The following is a 16,979-nucleotide window of genomic DNA, read 5'->3' on the forward strand; positions in this document are numbered from 1 at the left end:
GATGAGGAGAATAACGTGACTTTTTACCTCATCATCACTTTGGGCTCAGTTTCAGTTCTGTTCCTCATCAGCATCATTGTTCTGATTGCAATGCAGTGCTCCAAATCCACAGACTATACTTCTAAATATCTGCAAGAGGCTAATTATGATGGGACACTGTGTCACAGCATCCAGTACAGATCTGGAGACAAACGATACATGTTAGTTGGCCCCAGGATGAGTATAGGATCTACTATAGTACCAGGAAGTCATGCAAACACCCTAGTGCTGCCAGATAGAAGACATACTTCTGAAGAGGTAAGATAAACAATTTTGTTGTCCCACGTTTTTCTCAGATTTATAGATAGATATTTTATGTTCATTGGTGATGTTTTGCATCATGATATTATGGTGTTTTATAGACTTTATCAGCTTTAAAATGGTTTATCTTTTTTTTGTTATCAACATTTTAACAGGTTTACCTCACGTTTTCTTTATTTCTATTTTTGATAGTTTTGACAGAAATAACTTCATGCAGTAAACATTCGATCTTCACTGGGTCCTGGGACGTTTGGCATTTAAACTGAAATAATAACACACATATGTGTAAGTTTCTTCTCCAATGACAAACATATATAAGTTGTGAAAAAAAGTCTTATGTGTTTCATCTCCATCTTGCAAATTCTCTAAATTTAGATCTGTTTTACTTTATCCTTGCATCTTCAGGGTTCACATAAAATATCAGTGAAATTGTGAAATATTTCTGATAGCTGTGTAAAATAAGTCTTGAACGCTTGGTGTCAGCGATGTTCAACCATTCCTTGCAACTGACAGCACATCGCCTACCGATCTAAGCTGGATATCTTACATATCCAGGAAATGCAAACCGTGTGAAAGATCACGAGTGTACTTCACAAAATGCGGTCTATTCTTATCATTTTCTAAGTAACGATTCTTGCCATACTTTCAGCAGCACTGACTGGATTTTAAAACACGACGTTTATCTGGACTGTTCTTTGTCACCTTTCTGCCATGGAACAAAGAGGAGGCATGTCGTGGAGGGAGCGGCATTTTTGGTTCGAGCTTTTGTTTGCTTTGAACGTTTTATGGAGCGGGGTTTTTGCGCAGCTCAGATACTCCATATCTGAGGAGGTTCAGGATGGAACTATTGTTGGTAATATAGCGAAAGATTTGGGATTAGATAAGAGCTCTCTCAAAAGCAGGGGCTATCGCATTGTAGCGGGCTCAACCGAGCCGTTGTTTGATGTAAATCAAAACGACGGCGTCCTGTTTCTGAAAAAGAAAATTGACAGGGAGGAGGTGTGCGAGCGGAGCAGTTCGTGCGTAATTAACCTAAAAACCGTGTTAGAAAACCCGCTTGAGATTCATTATGTGGCTGTGGAAATTCTGGATATTAATGATCACTCGCCTGTTTTTCCAGAAAACGAGAAAAGGCTTGACATTTCCGAGTCGGCGCTCCCGGGGACAAGGTTTCAGTTACAGGCTGCCCACGACCCCGATGTGGGTCAGTTTTCTATCCAACAATATAAACTGAGCCAAAACGAGCATTTTAGAGTAGAAGTGAGGGATCGCGGAGAGGATCGTAAAGTACCATTTTTAGTCCTGCACAAGCAGTTAGACAGAGAGACAGCTGGAAAGCACAGGCTGCGTCTAACTGCGGTAGATGGAGGCAAACCGGTCAAGTCTGGAAATATAGACATTGTTGTGGATGTGCTTGATGTTAATGACAACTCTCCGTTGTTCACTAAGGAGGTATATTCTGACACGATTAATGAAAATGTTCCTCTTGGTACTGTAGTGATTCAGGTAAATGCAACAGATTTTGACGAGGGAGCAAACGGCGAAATAATTTATTCATTTGGTAACGAAGTAGATCCCAAATTAATGAGGCTTTTTAGTATAGACGAAAACACAGGTGAAATAAAAGTGACAGGACAAATAGATTTTGAAAACAGTAAAATTTATGAAATTGACATTCAGGCTTCTGATAAGGGACATGTTCCCCTGACAAGTAGCAAAAGTGTTACAATAAGAGTTACTGATGTTAATGATAATGCACCTGAGATAGAAGTAACATCATTTTCTAGCTCCATAAAGGAAGATTCAAAAATAGGAACAACTGTGGCTTTAATCAGTGTCAGTGATTTAGACTCTGGAATCAATGGTAAAGTAATTTGCACAATTAAAGAAGAAGTACCTTTTAGTTTATCTCCATCATTACAAGAAAATATGTATGCTGTTATAACCAAATCAAATCTGGACAGAGAGGTTGTATCTCAATACGACATTAAAATAACGGCCAAAGACACAGGCAAGCCCTCCTTTTTGACTGAGAAGACTATCAAAGTGGTTGTGTCTGATGTTAATGACAACATTCCAGAGTTTTTATCAAGTCCCTATACTTTTCATATTAATGAAAATAACAGTCCTGGAGCCTTTGTATTTTCTGTAAAAGCCCAAGATCGTGACAATGCTGAAAATGCTCTAATTTCATATCATATTTCTAGAGATTTAGGCGGCAATGATAAACTGAGCTCATTCTTAAGCATAAACTCTGAAACTGGAGACATTGTTGCACTGAAAAGTTTCGACTTTGAAAGTCTGAAAACCTTCCAGTTCCAAGTTGTAGCCACAGATTCTGGAGCTCCGTCACTGAGCAGCAATGTGACAGTGAACGTGTTCATTCTGGATCAGAACGACAACCCTCCAGTCATCCTGTATCCAGTCAGCTCAAATGGTTCTGCTGAAGGTGTGGAGGAGATTCCCCGCAACGTCAACGCAGGACACTTGGTGACTAAAGTCAGAGCCTATGACGCTGATATAGGATATAATGGCTGGCTGCTGTTCTCACTGCAGGAAGTTACTGACCACAGTCTCTTTGGTTTGGACCGCTACACAGGACAGATCAGAACACTGCGCTCATTCACAGAGACAGACGAGGCTGAGCATAAACTGCTCATACTGGTCAAAGACAATGGCAACGTTTCCCTCTCAGCAACAGCTACTGTCCTTGTGAAACTGGTGGAGCCCAAAGAGGCTTTTGCAGCTTCTGATGTTAAAAGTGCATCAAAAGATGATGAGGAGAATAATGTGACGTTTTACCTCATCATCACTTTGGGCTCAGTTTCAGTTCTGTTCCTCATCAGCATCATCGTGCTGATTGCAATGCAGTGCTCCAAATCCACAGACTATACTTCTAAATATCTGCAAGAGGCTAATTATGATGGGACACTGTGTCACAGCATCCAGTACAGATCTGGAGACAAACGGTACATGTTAGTTGGCCCCAGGATGAGTATAGGATCTACTATAGTACCTGGAAGTCATGCAAACACACTGGTGCTACCTGATAGAATGAAAACATCTGGAGAGGTAAGACATTAACAATCCTTTTTTGATAGAAATGCATTTGTATTTAAGCAATGTTTTATGGTAACTTCTGTCTATAACTATTACATAAATATTTGGTTTCATTTTTTCAAAGCAACAATCTCTTTTTGTTTGTTTGTTTTCTATCTCATTATCATCTTTTATTTACAATGTGATAATGCAAAAACTTCACCAAATAATGACAAATAGGCATTTTTTGAGCAACAGGTTACTGATTGTCAATAGAGTTATTTTTCTTACATGCCATACAGTTTAAAAAAAAAAATCTGAAATGAGAAATTCAAGCATTTGAAAATGGACTACGGTTCCAAAATGTAATTAACCAGAAATAACTTTACAGACAACCACTTTCCTAATTTCTGACCTATAGTTTTATTTTGCTTGTAACCAGTCATCTATGTTTAAGCAACTCCGTTAAAGATTTAGAAAATATATTTTAAACACACATTCAGCATTGTTTTTAGGGAGTGTATGACGGGGCGTATTTAGTTTGGAAGAATTGTCAGCTTTAAAGCTTTGGAGTACAAATTAGATCTTGTGGTCTAATTTGATTTTAAGTGGTGTTTGATCTTTTTTTTTTTTGCGATTTGCATTGCTTACTTTATACAATACCTATTCTAAAAATCATAAACTTATTTTAAAAAATCCAGTACAGACAAAAATATGTGTTATCCATGTGTCAAAAAGACAAACAGTATAGCTAATTTACTTCCTTGGCATCAGCTTCAGTATCCTCATGATTCATGACAAAAATACATTTCCTTGAGAAGTAAAACACGTTTTGAAGGAAACTTTGAAGAATTGGAAGAACTTTGAAGAACCACTGTCTTGCTGAGTGTTGCTTTGCTTGGAGTTTTACTTGTAAGCCTCCTTTTTAATCCTCTGATAATTATGATATTTTTTATGTTTTATTGTATTGCTTTAAGTTTTATCTTTGTTTGATTTTCAGTTCGTAATTTATCCACAAAGATGTTTTTTATTAAAACGTTCTTGCATAATTTCCGATCAGTTTTCTTGTCTTATGTTGACTATTTGCAGAATTTTGATTAAAGCAGTACTTGACAACTTTCTCTTAAAAGTTTAAGCCAGTGGTAGTGTGTGCTTTAGCAGATTTTTAAGCCAAAGCCAGATTTCTTTCTTTTTTTTTGTAGACGGTGCTTGCCAGTCACTCTCCTTGGTCCTGAAATAGTTTGATTTCGTCCTCTAGCAGTAACGCAGTTTATCACTGCGTCTCCGGTGTGAAGATAATGGTGATAACAACAAACAGCAAATAGTATTTTTTTCTGTTGTGTATAATATTATAATTGTGCTTATTTATTTTAACTTTTATCTGTATCAATTAAATTCGTCACCTTGTGTAAGGACACCGGAACATTTTGAACGGACAAATTGCCTTTTAGAGATGTTTTATCTATAAACTAACTGAACCAAAATGTAGATATGTTTGTGTAGTGAAAAGAAAAGTCGCATGGTGTCAGTGCAGAATAAGACGTTGCCTTTTGCAAAGCCATTTGTCATTCTTCGGTGGTTCCACCTCTTTATTATTGTCTTTTCTTCGGCAGCTGCACGACCGTCTCTGTGCTTATTCCGTCGAAATAATAGGATTTTTGCTATGTTTGCGCATAATGAACTGACTACCTGAACATCAAGTGTTGTATTACGCCTTTACAGATGAGTTTTTACCTTGAGTAGTGGACTGCTTAAATATTTGGAATGACCATGGAACAAAAGAAGCTCGTGCCGAGCGCAAAAGAATATCTGGTCGGATTCATGGTGGTTGTTTTGTGGAGCGCGGTGTCAGCGCAGCTACGGTATTCGATTTCCGAGGAGGTTAAGGAAGAAACTGTGGTTGGAAATATAGCAAAAGACCTGGGATTAGATAAAAGAACTCTAAAGGACAGGAAATATCGGATTGTTTCGAGTGATGCTGAGCCACTTTTCTATGTGAATCTAAACGATGGAATTCTTTATGTGAACCGGAAGGTTGACAGAGAAAAGGTGTGCGCTCAGAGCAGTACGTGTTTAATAAATCTGAAAACCGTGCTGGAAAACCCATTAGAAGTACACTATGTTAGGGTGGAGGTGCTGGATGTAAATGATCATGCTCCCAGCTTCCAGGAGAATGAAACCACTCTGGAAATTTCAGAGTCCGTGCTGCCCGGAGCAAGAATTCAGCTTAAAGCCGCACGGGATCCAGACAGTGGTCACTTCTCTGTGCAGCAATACAAACTGAGCCAAAATGAACACTTTCGTTTGGAAATTAAAGACAAAGGAGATGACGGTAAAATACCTATTTTAATTGTTCAGAAATCGTTAGACAGAGAAGCAGAAAGAAGCCACTCAATGATCATCACAGCTCTAGATGGAGGTAAACCGCCAAAATCTGGTAATATGAATATTCTGATTAATGTGTTAGACGTAAATGATAACGCACCTATGTTCTCCGAAGATGATTATACTGTGATGCTGAATGAAAATTCTCAAATAGGAACTACAGTAATAATGGTGAATGCAACCGATCTAGATGACGGTCCAAACGGAGATTTAACATATTCAATTAGCAACAGTGTCAGTCAAAATCTATTAAAATTATTTGAAATTAATCCTATAACTGGAGAAATATTTGTAAAAGGTTTAATAGACTTTGAGGAAAAGGACAAATATGAAATTGAAATCCAAGCCACAGATAAAGGCGTTGCTCCTCTTACAACAGAAAAAAGTGTAATAATTAAAATTGTTGACGTGAATGATAACGCTCCTGAGGTTGAAGTTACTTCATTTTCAAGCTCAGTTCCTGAAAATTCTAGACCAGGAACTACAGTCGCTCTAATCAGTGTAAATGACTTGGACTCTGGTCTGAATGGAAAAGTTATTTGCTCGATAAATGAGGATGTTCCATTTTCATTAATACCATCATTACAAGATAAAATGTTTTCCTTAGTTACTAAATCTCCTCTGGACAGAGAAAAACAGTCATATTATGATATAAAAATAGATGCAAGAGACGCAGGTCATCCTCCATTATCATCTGAAAAGAAAATCAGGGTTGTGGTGTCAGATGTAAATGACAACAGTCCAGAGTTTTCAGTGAGTCCATATATCTTTTACATTACAGAGGGCAATGATCCAGGAGCCTCGGTGTTTTCTGTTAAAGCATTTGACCTTGATGAGAATGAAAATGCGCATGTTTCTTATCATATTAAAAGAGATGGTCGGGAAGATAGTAAATTACTTTCATTCCTCAGCATCAATTCAGAAACTGGAGGCATTGTAGCGCTGAAAAGTTTTGACTTTGAAAGACTAAAAACCTTCCAGTTCCAAGTTGTAGCCACAGATTCTGGAGCTCCGTCACTGAGCAGCAACGTGACAGTGAACGTGTTCATTCTGGATCAGAACGACAACGCTCCAGTCATCCTGTATCCAATCAGCTCGAACGGTTCTGCTGAAGGTGTGGAGGAGATTCCCCGCAACGTCAACGCAGGACACTTGGTGACTAAAGTCAGAGCCTATGACGCTGATATAGGATATAATGGCTGGCTGCTTTTCTCACTGCAGGAAGTTACTGACCACAGTCTCTTTGGTTTGGACCGCTACACAGGACAGATCAGAACACTGCGCTCATTCACAGAGACAGACGAGGCTGAGCATAAACTGCTCATACTGGTCAAAGACAATGGCAACGTTTCCCTCTCAGCAACAGCTACTGTCCTTGTGAAACTGGTGGAGCCCAAAGAGGCTTTTGCAGCTTCTGATGTTAAAAGTGCATCAAAAGATGATGAGGAGAATAATGTGACGTTTTACCTCATCATCACTTTGGGCTCAGTTTCAGTTCTGTTCCTCATCAGCATCATCGTGCTGATTGCAATGCAGTGCTCCAAATCCACAGACTATACTTCTAAATATCTGCAAGAGGCTAATTATGATGGGACACTGTGTCACAGCATCCAGTACAGATCTGGAGACAAACGGTACATGTTAGTTGGACCCAGGATGAGTATAGGATCTACTATAGTACCTGGAAGTCATGTAAACACACTGGTGTTACCTGACAGGAGGAAAACATCTGAAAAGGTAAGACTTGATTTTTTAAAAAAAAACAAAAAAATGTTTTTCCTGCCTTTTTTTAAACCCTCTTCTTGCTACATGCCTCAGTTTAGTTTAATTCAGTAAATGTTTAAAATGTAAAACAAATTACAGATAATTTTCTTTTCTTGTAGCCTTTTTTTCTCTTATCTTTACCTTAATATTCTCAGCCATATTTCAGCGGGAAAAAAAAGGATTTTACTTTATTTTCCAGAATTTTTAAAGCTAATAAGAGGTTGTACAAACATCATGACCTCAGTAATTTCAAAAATAAATAAGTAAATAAATAAATAACTGAACATTATTGAAAGTCACTAATGTTAAGAATCCCCACATTTTTGAAGTGCAATCATGTCTAAAATATCTTTCTTTATCGGACAATGTTTATTAAACAATACATTTTTTTGACTGCTAATCTAATTATTTTATTGTATTAATAATGTTTTTATTAATTTCATGATGCCACAGAAACTTTTAGCAATTCCCTGTTAGTTATTCTTCTTTTAAAATGACTATTCAGTCTGAGATCGTATTCTATCAGATATATAAACTAACAATGTTCAAGCTCTAGACCTTTTTTTAATTTAATGTGGAGAATGATTAGATATTTTTCGTTAAAGCATTACTACATGTAGAAATACTGTGTGTGCTTGTGTGTTAGCTCTCCATGATGCTGAAAAGCTTTGTTCTTACTAGCACATATTCACAAAAACATTGGAAAAATATTAGATGAAATAAAGAAACCGATTTCGGGTAGAATTTTTATGAGTTAATACGAAGGTAATGTTTCTCTTTTTTGGTTAAAAGAAAGGCATTTTTTGGCTTCCAACAAACGCAGTTAGCTACAAACATGCTTTTATTAATGCGCAACTCTCCTAAAGTGTGGTGCAGCAGGATACTTGGTCGCATGGTGTCAGTGTGATACTGAAAGTCTGTAGTAACCGAGGTTCTTCTTATGTCATTGTGGTTCCACCTCTTCATATCATTTTTATTCCAGTGTTAGCGCAGCCTGTTTTGTTCTCGTTGCTGCCTGTGTGAACACACGGTCAGAAATAAGATCTGTTAATAGAATTAGACACAATTATCAGCCTGTGCTTTACGAAGTCAGGGACTGGTTTACAGTGTAGATGTTGCGTTTGTGATGGATTACTAATGTTTTCGGAAATGAAGATGGAACAAAGAGGAAGCGAGCAGCGGAGGGTCGGCCGACATTTAACCGGATTCATGGTCGCTGTTCTTTTATGGAGCGCAGCCTCAGCTCAGTTAAGGTATTCGATCCCCGAGGAGGTTAACGAAGGAACTGTGGTCGGAAACATAGCTAAAGATCTGGGGATAAATAAAAACATACTCAAAGACCGGAAGTATCGGATTGTGTCCACCGATGTGGCTCCGCTCTTCAATTTAAATCAAAACGATGGAATTCTGTATGTGAGCCGAAGGATTGACAGGGAAGAGGTGTGTGAACAAAGCAGTCGGTGTGTGCTAAATGTGAAAACTGTCCTGGAGAACCCATTAGAAGTACATTATGTAGAAGTGGAAGTTCTGGATATAAATGATCATTCACCTGATTTCCCGGACAAAAACACTACATTGGAGATTTCAGAGTCTGTATTGCCTGGAGCACGTTTTCAGCTCAAACCTGCGAAGGATCCAGACAGCGGTCAGTTCTCAGTGCAACAATATAAACTTAGTCAGAATGATCACTTCCGCTTAGAAGTTAAAGATAAAAGAAACGACATCAAAATTCCCGTATTGGTAATTCAAAAATCTTTAGATAGAGAAACAGCAAATAGTCACTCACTGGTTCTCACAACTCTGGATGGAGGTAAACCTCCTAAATCAGGTAATATGAATATTTTTATAAATGTTTTAGATGTGAACGATAATGCCCCTATGTTCTCTAAAGATGAGTATACTGTGATGCTTACTGAAAACGCACCACTTGGAACTACAGTCATACAGGTGAATGCAAGTGATGCAGATGATGGGCCGAACGGTGAAGTGAGTTACTCGTTTAGCAACAGTGTGAATAAAAATCTGTTATATCTGTTTGATGTTAATTCTGTAACAGGTGAAGTAACTGTAAAAGGCGTAATTGACTACGAGGTTAAGGACGAATATGAAATAGAAATCCAGGCGTCGGATAAAGGTGTCGCTCCTCTTACGTCTGAAAAAAGCGTCATAATTAAAATAGTTGACGTGAATGATAACGCTCCTGAGATTGAAGTTACTTCATTTTCCAGCTCGATTCCTGAAGATTCCAGACCGGGAACTACAGTCGCTCTGATCAGTGTGAATGACTTGGACTCGGATCTGAATGGAAAAGTAATCTGCACTGTAAATGAGGACATTTCGTTTTCTTTATCACCTGCTTTAAAAGATAAAACATTTTCACTGGTTACCAGATCTCCTTTAGACAGAGAGAAACAGTCACATTATGATCTAACAATTACTGCAAAAGACGCAGGTCAGCCCCCTTTATCATCCGAAAAGTTAATAAGTGTCGTGGTGTCAGATGTAAATGATAACAGTCCAGAGTTTTCACTGAGTCCATATACTTTCTATATCACAGAGGGTAATGATCCTGGAGCCTCAGTGTTTTCTGTTAAAGCATCTGATCGTGATGATAGCGAAAATGCGCTTATTTCTTATCATATATTCAGAAATAGAGATGAGCAAAGAAACTTAGCTTCATTTCTCAATATCAATTCAGAAAATGGAGGCATTGTAGCACTGAAAAGTTTTGACTTTGAAAGTCTGAAAACCTTCCAGTTCCAAGTTGTGGCCACAGATTCTGGAGCTCCGTCACTGAGCAGCAACGTGACAGTGAACGTGTTCATTCTGGATCAGAACGACAACCCTCCAGTCATCCTGTATCCAGTCAGCTTGAACGGTTCTGCTGAAGGTGTGGAGGAGATTCCCCGCAACGTCAACGCAGGACACTTGGTGACTAAAGTCAGAGCCTATGACGCTGATATAGGATATAACGGATGGCTGCTGTTCTCACTGCAGGAAGTTACTGACCACAGTCTCTTTGGTTTGGACCGCTACACAGGACAGATCAGAACACTGCGCTCATTCACAGAGACAGACGAGGCTGAGCATAAACTGCTCATACTGGTCAAAGACAATGGAAACGTTTCCCTCTCAGCAACAGCTACTGTCATTGTCAAATTGGTGGAACCAAAAGAAGCTTTTGCAGCTTCAGATGTTAAAAGTGCATCAAAAGATGATGAGGAGAATAATGTGACGTTTTACCTCATCATCACTTTGGGCTCAGTTTCAGTTCTGTTCCTCATCAGCATCATCGCCCTGATTGCAATGCAGTGCTCTAAATCCACAGACTATACTTCTAAATATCTCCAGGAGGCTAATAATGATGGGACACTGTGTCACAGCATCCAGTACAGATCTGGAGACAAACGGTACATGTTAGTTGGACCCAGAATGAGCATAGGATCTACCGTAGTACCTGGGAGTCATGCAAACACACTGGTGTTACCTGATAGGAGGAAAACATCTGAAGAGGTAAGATGTTTTTTAACTGTCCTCTCACTTTATGAATAGACTAAAGAAAGTCATTGTTTTGCCTTATTTCTAAACACTACCTAGTTGGTGTTACATCAGTAATATCGTTTTACGATCATACATTTTCGTTTCATATTTTAAAAAAAATGTTTTACTATTTTGTCTGCACTAATTGAGTAAGTAGGAACGTTTTACGCACTGATCACGTTTTTACCATGTTCATAACATATTTCAAATACGAAACAACAGATGAAAGCCCTCTCAATAATAAAAATGACGTTGACACGAACCATAACTGATTTTTTAAATACATATTTCATACGAACTTTAAATGGAATTGCAAAACTTTTCAACTGTGTTTTCTTTCTATTTTTTCCAACAAAAAAAAAAGGTGGGACCAGTTTGCATTTTTTTGTGCTCAGATAGTGCTTAGACAGTTAATTTTCTCGAACCATAAATTATTTTATCCCTATTATATAATTTAACATATAGAATTTCTGTTTATTTGTTTGTTTGTTTCAAATAATTACCGCTTCTCTGAGGCTGACTCTCTACCTGTACGTTTCTGTTTTTGCTGTGGCTAAATTTGGAAGTAATTTTAAATATAACTAAACCATAATAAAGTATATGCAGTATTTCTTATAAGTTTTTCTTTCATTGCTTTTGCTTCTTGCAGTTAGAATTTACATCGCTTGGTGTCAGCATGGTAGAAAAAAACATTTTAGTAAAGGTTTTTCAGGGAAGGTTTTCAGTTTTTACTCGCTATTGCTGCAGTCGGTTTTCAGCGCCCAGCTACCTTTGGGATTTATTCCTTTCTGCTTGAATATTGGCACTACCGACAAAAGACGAATATTTTGCCATTCAAATGAATTTGATTTATCGCTTTATGGTGGATTTATTGATTTTTAAGCTGGATTCCTTGCTCTTTGTTGTTTAACCATGGAACAAAGAAGAATCGTGCCGAGCAGGCAAAGAGGATGTTTTGTTGAATGCGTGCTCGCGGTGCTTTTGTGTCATGCTGCCTTGGCACAGATACGATATTCAATCTCAGAAGAAGTCAACGAAGGAGTTGTGGTCGGAAATATAGCGAAGGATTTGGGGTTAGATAAAAGTACACTGAAGGAAAGGAAATACAGGATAGTGCCTGGTGGCGCAGATCAACCTTTTCATGTTAATCAGAACGATGGCGTTCTTTATGTGAGCAGAAAAATCGACAGGGAAGAAATGTGCGAACAAAGTACTTCTTGTTTGTTAAATCTCAAAACCGTGCTAGAAAACCCATTGGAGATCCATTATGTAATTGTGGAGGTGCTGGATATAAATGACCATTCTCCCAGTTTTCCCGATAGAGAAAAAACGTTGGAGATTTTCGAGTCCGCGTTACCTGGAGTCCGCATTCCGCTTCCTCCAGCACGAGACCCAGACGTCGGCCCGTTCTCCATCCAGCAATATAAACTCAGTACCAGTGATCATTTTCGTTTGGAGGTTAAGGATAAAGGAGAAGATGGGAAAATACCGATTTTAATTTTGCTTAAATCTTTGGACAGAGAGGCAACGAGACGTCACTTATTAGTGCTGATTGCTGTGGATGGAGGTAAACCGCCCAAATCGGGAGAAATAAACATCATGATAAATGTTTTGGATATTAATGACAACGCTCCTGTTTTCTCACAAGATGATTATTCAGTAATGATTAATGAAAATGCTCCTATAGGTGAAGTAGTTTTACAATTAAATGCGACTGATTTTGATGAAGGTCCAAATGGAGAGGTAGTTTACTCCTTCAGCAGCATTGTAAATCACAGATTACTAAAGCTTTTTGAAATAAATCCGACAACCGGTGAGATAACTGTAAAAGGTAACATAGATTTTGAAGGAAAAGATAAATATGAAATAGAAATTCAGGCATCAGACAAAGGTCTAGCTCCTCTATCTACACAAAAGAGTGTGATGATTAAAATACTTGACGTGAATGACAACGCTCCTGAGATTGAAGTTACTTCATTTTTCAGCTCGATTCCTGAAGATTCCAGAACAGGAACTACAGTCGCTCTGATCAGTGTAAATGACTTAGACTCGGGTCTGAATGGAAAAGTTGTTTGCTCCATAAGTGAGGATGTCCCGTTTTCTTTATCTTCATCATCACAAGACAAAATATTTTCTTTAGTTACCAAATCCCCTCTGGACCGAGAGAAACAGTCAGATTACGTCATAACAGTAGTTGCAAAAGACGCAGGTCAACCTCCTTTATCATCTGAAAAGACTATCAGTCTTGTGGTGTCAGATGTGAATGACAACAGTCCAGAGTTTTTCCTCAGCCCATACACTTTTTATATCACAGAAAACAACGACCCAGGAGCCTCAGTGTTTTCTGTTAAAGCGTCTGATCGTGATGAAAATGAGAACGCGCGCATTTCCTATCATATTAAAAGAGATGGACGTGAGGAGAGTAAATTAGCCTCATTTCTCAATATAAACTCTGAAAGTGCAGACATTGTTGCACTGAAAAGTTTCGACTTTGAAAGTCTGAAAACCTTCCAGTTCCACGTTGTAGCCACAGATTCTGGAGCTCCGTCACTGAGCAGCAACGTGACAGTGAACGTGTTCATTCTGGATCAGAACGACAACCCTCCAGTCATTCTGTATCCAGTCACCTCGAATGGTTCTGCTGAAGGTGTGGAGGAGATTCCCCGCAACGTCAACGCAGGACACTTGGTGACTAAAGTCAGAGCCTATGACGCTGATATAGGATATAACGGCTGGCTGCTGTTCTCACTGCAGGAAGTTACTGACCACAGTCTCTTTGGTTTGGACCGCTACACAGGACAGATCAGAACACTGCGCTCATTCACAGAGACAGACGAGGCTGAGCATAAACTGCTCATACTGGTCAAAGACAATGGCAACGTTTCCCTCTCAGCAACAGCTACTGTAATTGTCAAACTGGTGGAGCCCAAGGAGGCTTTTGCAGCTTCAGATGTTAAAAGTGCAGTGAAAGATGATGAAGAGAACAACGTGACTTTTTACCTCATCATCACTTTGGGCTCAGTTTCAGTTCTGTTTCTCATCAGCATCATCGTGCTGATTGCAATGCAGTGCTCCAAATCCACAGACTATACTTCTAAATATCTGCAAGAGGCTAATTATGATGGGACACTGTGTCACAGCATCCAGTACAGATCTGGAGACAAACGGTACATGTTAGTAGGACCCAGGATGAGCATAGGATCCACTATTGTACCTGGAAGTCATGCACACACGCTGGTGTTACCTGATAGGAGAAAAACATCTGAAGAGGTAAGCAGAGTTTGTGTAAAACGTGGCTTGTTGTCAGTTTATCCTAACAGTTTTCAGTTATTTGCCCTGTTATGGAGAGATTTCTGTTCCACATTGTGTAGTACAGCTTAACGAATTTTGAAATTAAATATTAATTATGGAAATTGTTTCATGTCATGTTTGTTCTTTTTCCTGTAACCACCACTGTTTAGGTTGCAGGGGTTGCACAGATATTTTCAATTAAGCCACTGTGATTTAGTCAGCATGATAGCTAAAGTAAGTTGTGGGCCATTGATGATAAAAACTTGCTAACACATGAAAAACAAGCCAAGCTAAACGCAAGCAAGGCACCATCGCTGTCCTTGGTGCTAGTACGTTTGCCACTTGGATAAACAGATTTGTTCCATCCACTACAACAGTCAAGAAATACCATTTGCTCTGAGCTTTCTATGAAATAACTTGTTATCAGAGTCAGCATTTGTGAATATTTCTGAAAATTTGTCTTTACTTTTTTGGGGAGAATTTATTATTTAAAAGTGAACAGGCTTTAGTTTTTATCAATTTGGCTTTATATAGAGAAAAATACGACTTTATACATACAAATTACTTTAGAACAAAGGTGTTTATGTCCTTTGCATTGTGTGGTGAGTGTTTTGGTCGCACGGTGTCAGTATTTTAGAACAACTGAGCATGGTATTTGCTTTTCGTCACTGAGTTTTGGTTCAACCTCTTCATATGCTGGCCAGTTTGATGGTGACATTGTTATTCTTGATGTCACGGACGCGTTTGGAAGCTGCTTGTTTGTCTTATACCAAGAAGATGGAAAATATTTTATTCATGAATATCATGGAGTAGATCATTTCAAACCGTTTTTTTTTTCTTTGAGTGGGTACTCATGACATCTGGAATAACAATGGAACAAAGGAGAGCCGAGAATCGGGTGGGCAGAGGACGCTCGGCTCGATGTGTGGTTGCCGTGTTTTTGTGGAGCGTAGCTTCAGCACAACTGAGGTATTCCATCTCTGAGGAGGTTAGTGAAGGAACTGTGGTTGGAAATATAGCAAAAGATTTAGGATTAGATAAAAACGCGCTGAAAAGCAGGAAGTATCGCGTCGTTTCTGTAGCTGCGGATCATCTCTTCCATCTTAACGAAAACGACGGCATTCTTTATGTGAGCAGAAAAATCGACAGAGAAGAAGTGTGCGCACAGAACAGCGCGTGTTTAATAAATCTGAAAACCGTGCTAGAAAACCCCCTAGAAGTGCATAATGTTGGAGTGGAGGTGCTGGATATAAACGACCACACACCCAGCTTTCCAGAAAAAGAGAAAACGCTGGATATTTCAGAGTCCGTGTTGCCAGGAGCACGATTTCAGCTAAAACCTGCGCGGGATCCAGACAGCAGCTCTTTCTCCGTGCAGCAGTATAAACTGAGCCAAAACGAACATTTCCGCTTAGAAGTGAGAGAAAAGGAAGATGATGGAAAAATACCGATATTAGTTTTACAAAAATCACTGGATAGAGAAATAACACGAGGCATTTCATTAGTGCTAACTGCACTGGATGGAGGGAAACCCCCAAAATCGGGAGATATGAAAATATTCGTAAATGTTTTGGATGTAAATGATAACACACCGATTTTCTCAAAGAATGCTTACTCTGCTTCCCTCTTTGAAAATGCTCCGGTAGGAACAACAGTGATTCAAGTAAATGCCACTGATATGGATGATGGTCAAAACGGAGAGGTGGTTTATTCATTTGGCAACAGTGTGAGTAATAATATATTCAATCTGTTTAAAATTGACCAGATAACAGGACAAATAACGGTTAAAACGCCTATAGATTATGAACAAAAAGATAAATATGAAATAGAAATCCAAGCATCAGATAAAGGTTTTGCTCCTCTTACAACTGAAAAAAGCGTCATAATTAAAATAGTTGACGTGAATGATAATGCTCCTGAGATTGAAGTTACTTCATTTTCCAGCTCGATTCCTGAAAATTCTAGACCAGGAACTACAGTCGCTCTGATCAGTGTAAATGACTTAGACTCTGGTCTGAATGGAAAAGTTATTTGTTCGATAACAGAGGATGTTCCCTTTTCTCTGTCTCCATCTCTACAAGACAAAATGTTTTCATTAGTCACCAAATCTCCTTTAGACAGGGAAAAACAGGCACATTATGATCTGACAATAACTGCAAAAGACGCAGGTCAGCCTCCATTATCATCTGAAAAGACAATCAGCGTTGTGGTGTCAGATATAAATGATAACAGTCCAGAGTTTTCTCTGAGTCCATATACTTTCTATATCACAGAGGGTAATGATCCCGGAGCCTCAGTGTTTTCTGTTAAAGCATCTGATTGTGATGAAGGAGAAAATGCGCTTATTTCTTATCAAATATTTAGAATTGGAGATGAGCACAATAAAATAGCTTCATTCATCAACATAAATCCTGAAACTGGAGGCATTGTAGCGCTGAAAAGTTTTGACTTTGAAAGACTAAAAACCTTCCAGTTCCAAGTTGTAGCCACAGATTCTGGAGCTCCGTCACTGAGCAGCAACGTGACAGTGAACGTGTTCATTCTGGATCAGAACGACAACGCTCCAGTCATCCTGTATCCAGTCAGCTCGAACGGTTCTGCTGAAGGTGTGGAGGAGATTCCCCGCAACGTCAACGCAGGACACTTGGTGACTAAAGTCA

At 38.8% G+C, this 16,979-nt stretch overlaps 3 protein-coding genes across 9 annotated transcripts in view; all 3 read left to right on the plus strand.

Moving 5' to 3' along the window:
- LOC108242349 (protocadherin alpha-7-like) overlaps nt 1-716 on the plus strand; it is a 3,681-nt gene extending 2,965 nt beyond the window's left edge. Inside the window, exon 2 of the mRNA XM_037977522.1 lies at nt 706-716. Within this exon, the coding sequence (XP_037833450.1) occupies nt 706-716 (11 nt within the window). The remainder of the gene's footprint in view (nt 1-705) is intronic.
- Nucleotides 1-16,979, plus strand: part of LOC108242369 (protocadherin alpha-C2) — a 164,225-nt gene that overhangs the window by 25,516 nt on the left and 121,730 nt on the right. The window contains exon 1 of one of the 7 annotated variants that reach the window (XM_037977300.1): nt 841-3,372. The exons of 3 other annotated variants lie outside the window; for them this stretch is intronic. In XM_037977300.1, the coding sequence (XP_037833228.1) occupies nt 1,012-3,372 (2,361 nt within the window). In that variant the 5' untranslated portion in view covers nt 841-1,011. Of the gene's footprint in view, nt 1-840; nt 3,373-4,952; nt 7,462-8,481; nt 11,002-11,773; nt 14,299-16,979 lie in introns of those variants that run through there. 3 more of the 7 variants (XM_037977302.1, XM_037977294.1, XM_037977301.1) reach the window with 3 other exon arrangements.
- Nucleotides 14,966-16,979, plus strand: part of LOC119617363 (protocadherin alpha-8-like) — a 3,495-nt gene continuing 1,481 nt past the window's right edge. Inside the window, exon 1 of the mRNA XM_037977523.1 lies at nt 14,966-16,966. Coding sequence (XP_037833451.1) covers nt 15,173-16,966 — 1,794 coding nt within the window. The 5' untranslated portion in view covers nt 14,966-15,172. The remainder of the gene's footprint in view (nt 16,967-16,979) is intronic.

Source organism: Kryptolebias marmoratus, linkage group LG9, assembly GCF_001649575.2.
Source record: "Kryptolebias marmoratus isolate JLee-2015 linkage group LG9, ASM164957v2, whole genome shotgun sequence".
Lineage (NCBI taxonomy): Eukaryota > Metazoa > Chordata > Actinopteri > Cyprinodontiformes > Rivulidae > Kryptolebias > Kryptolebias marmoratus.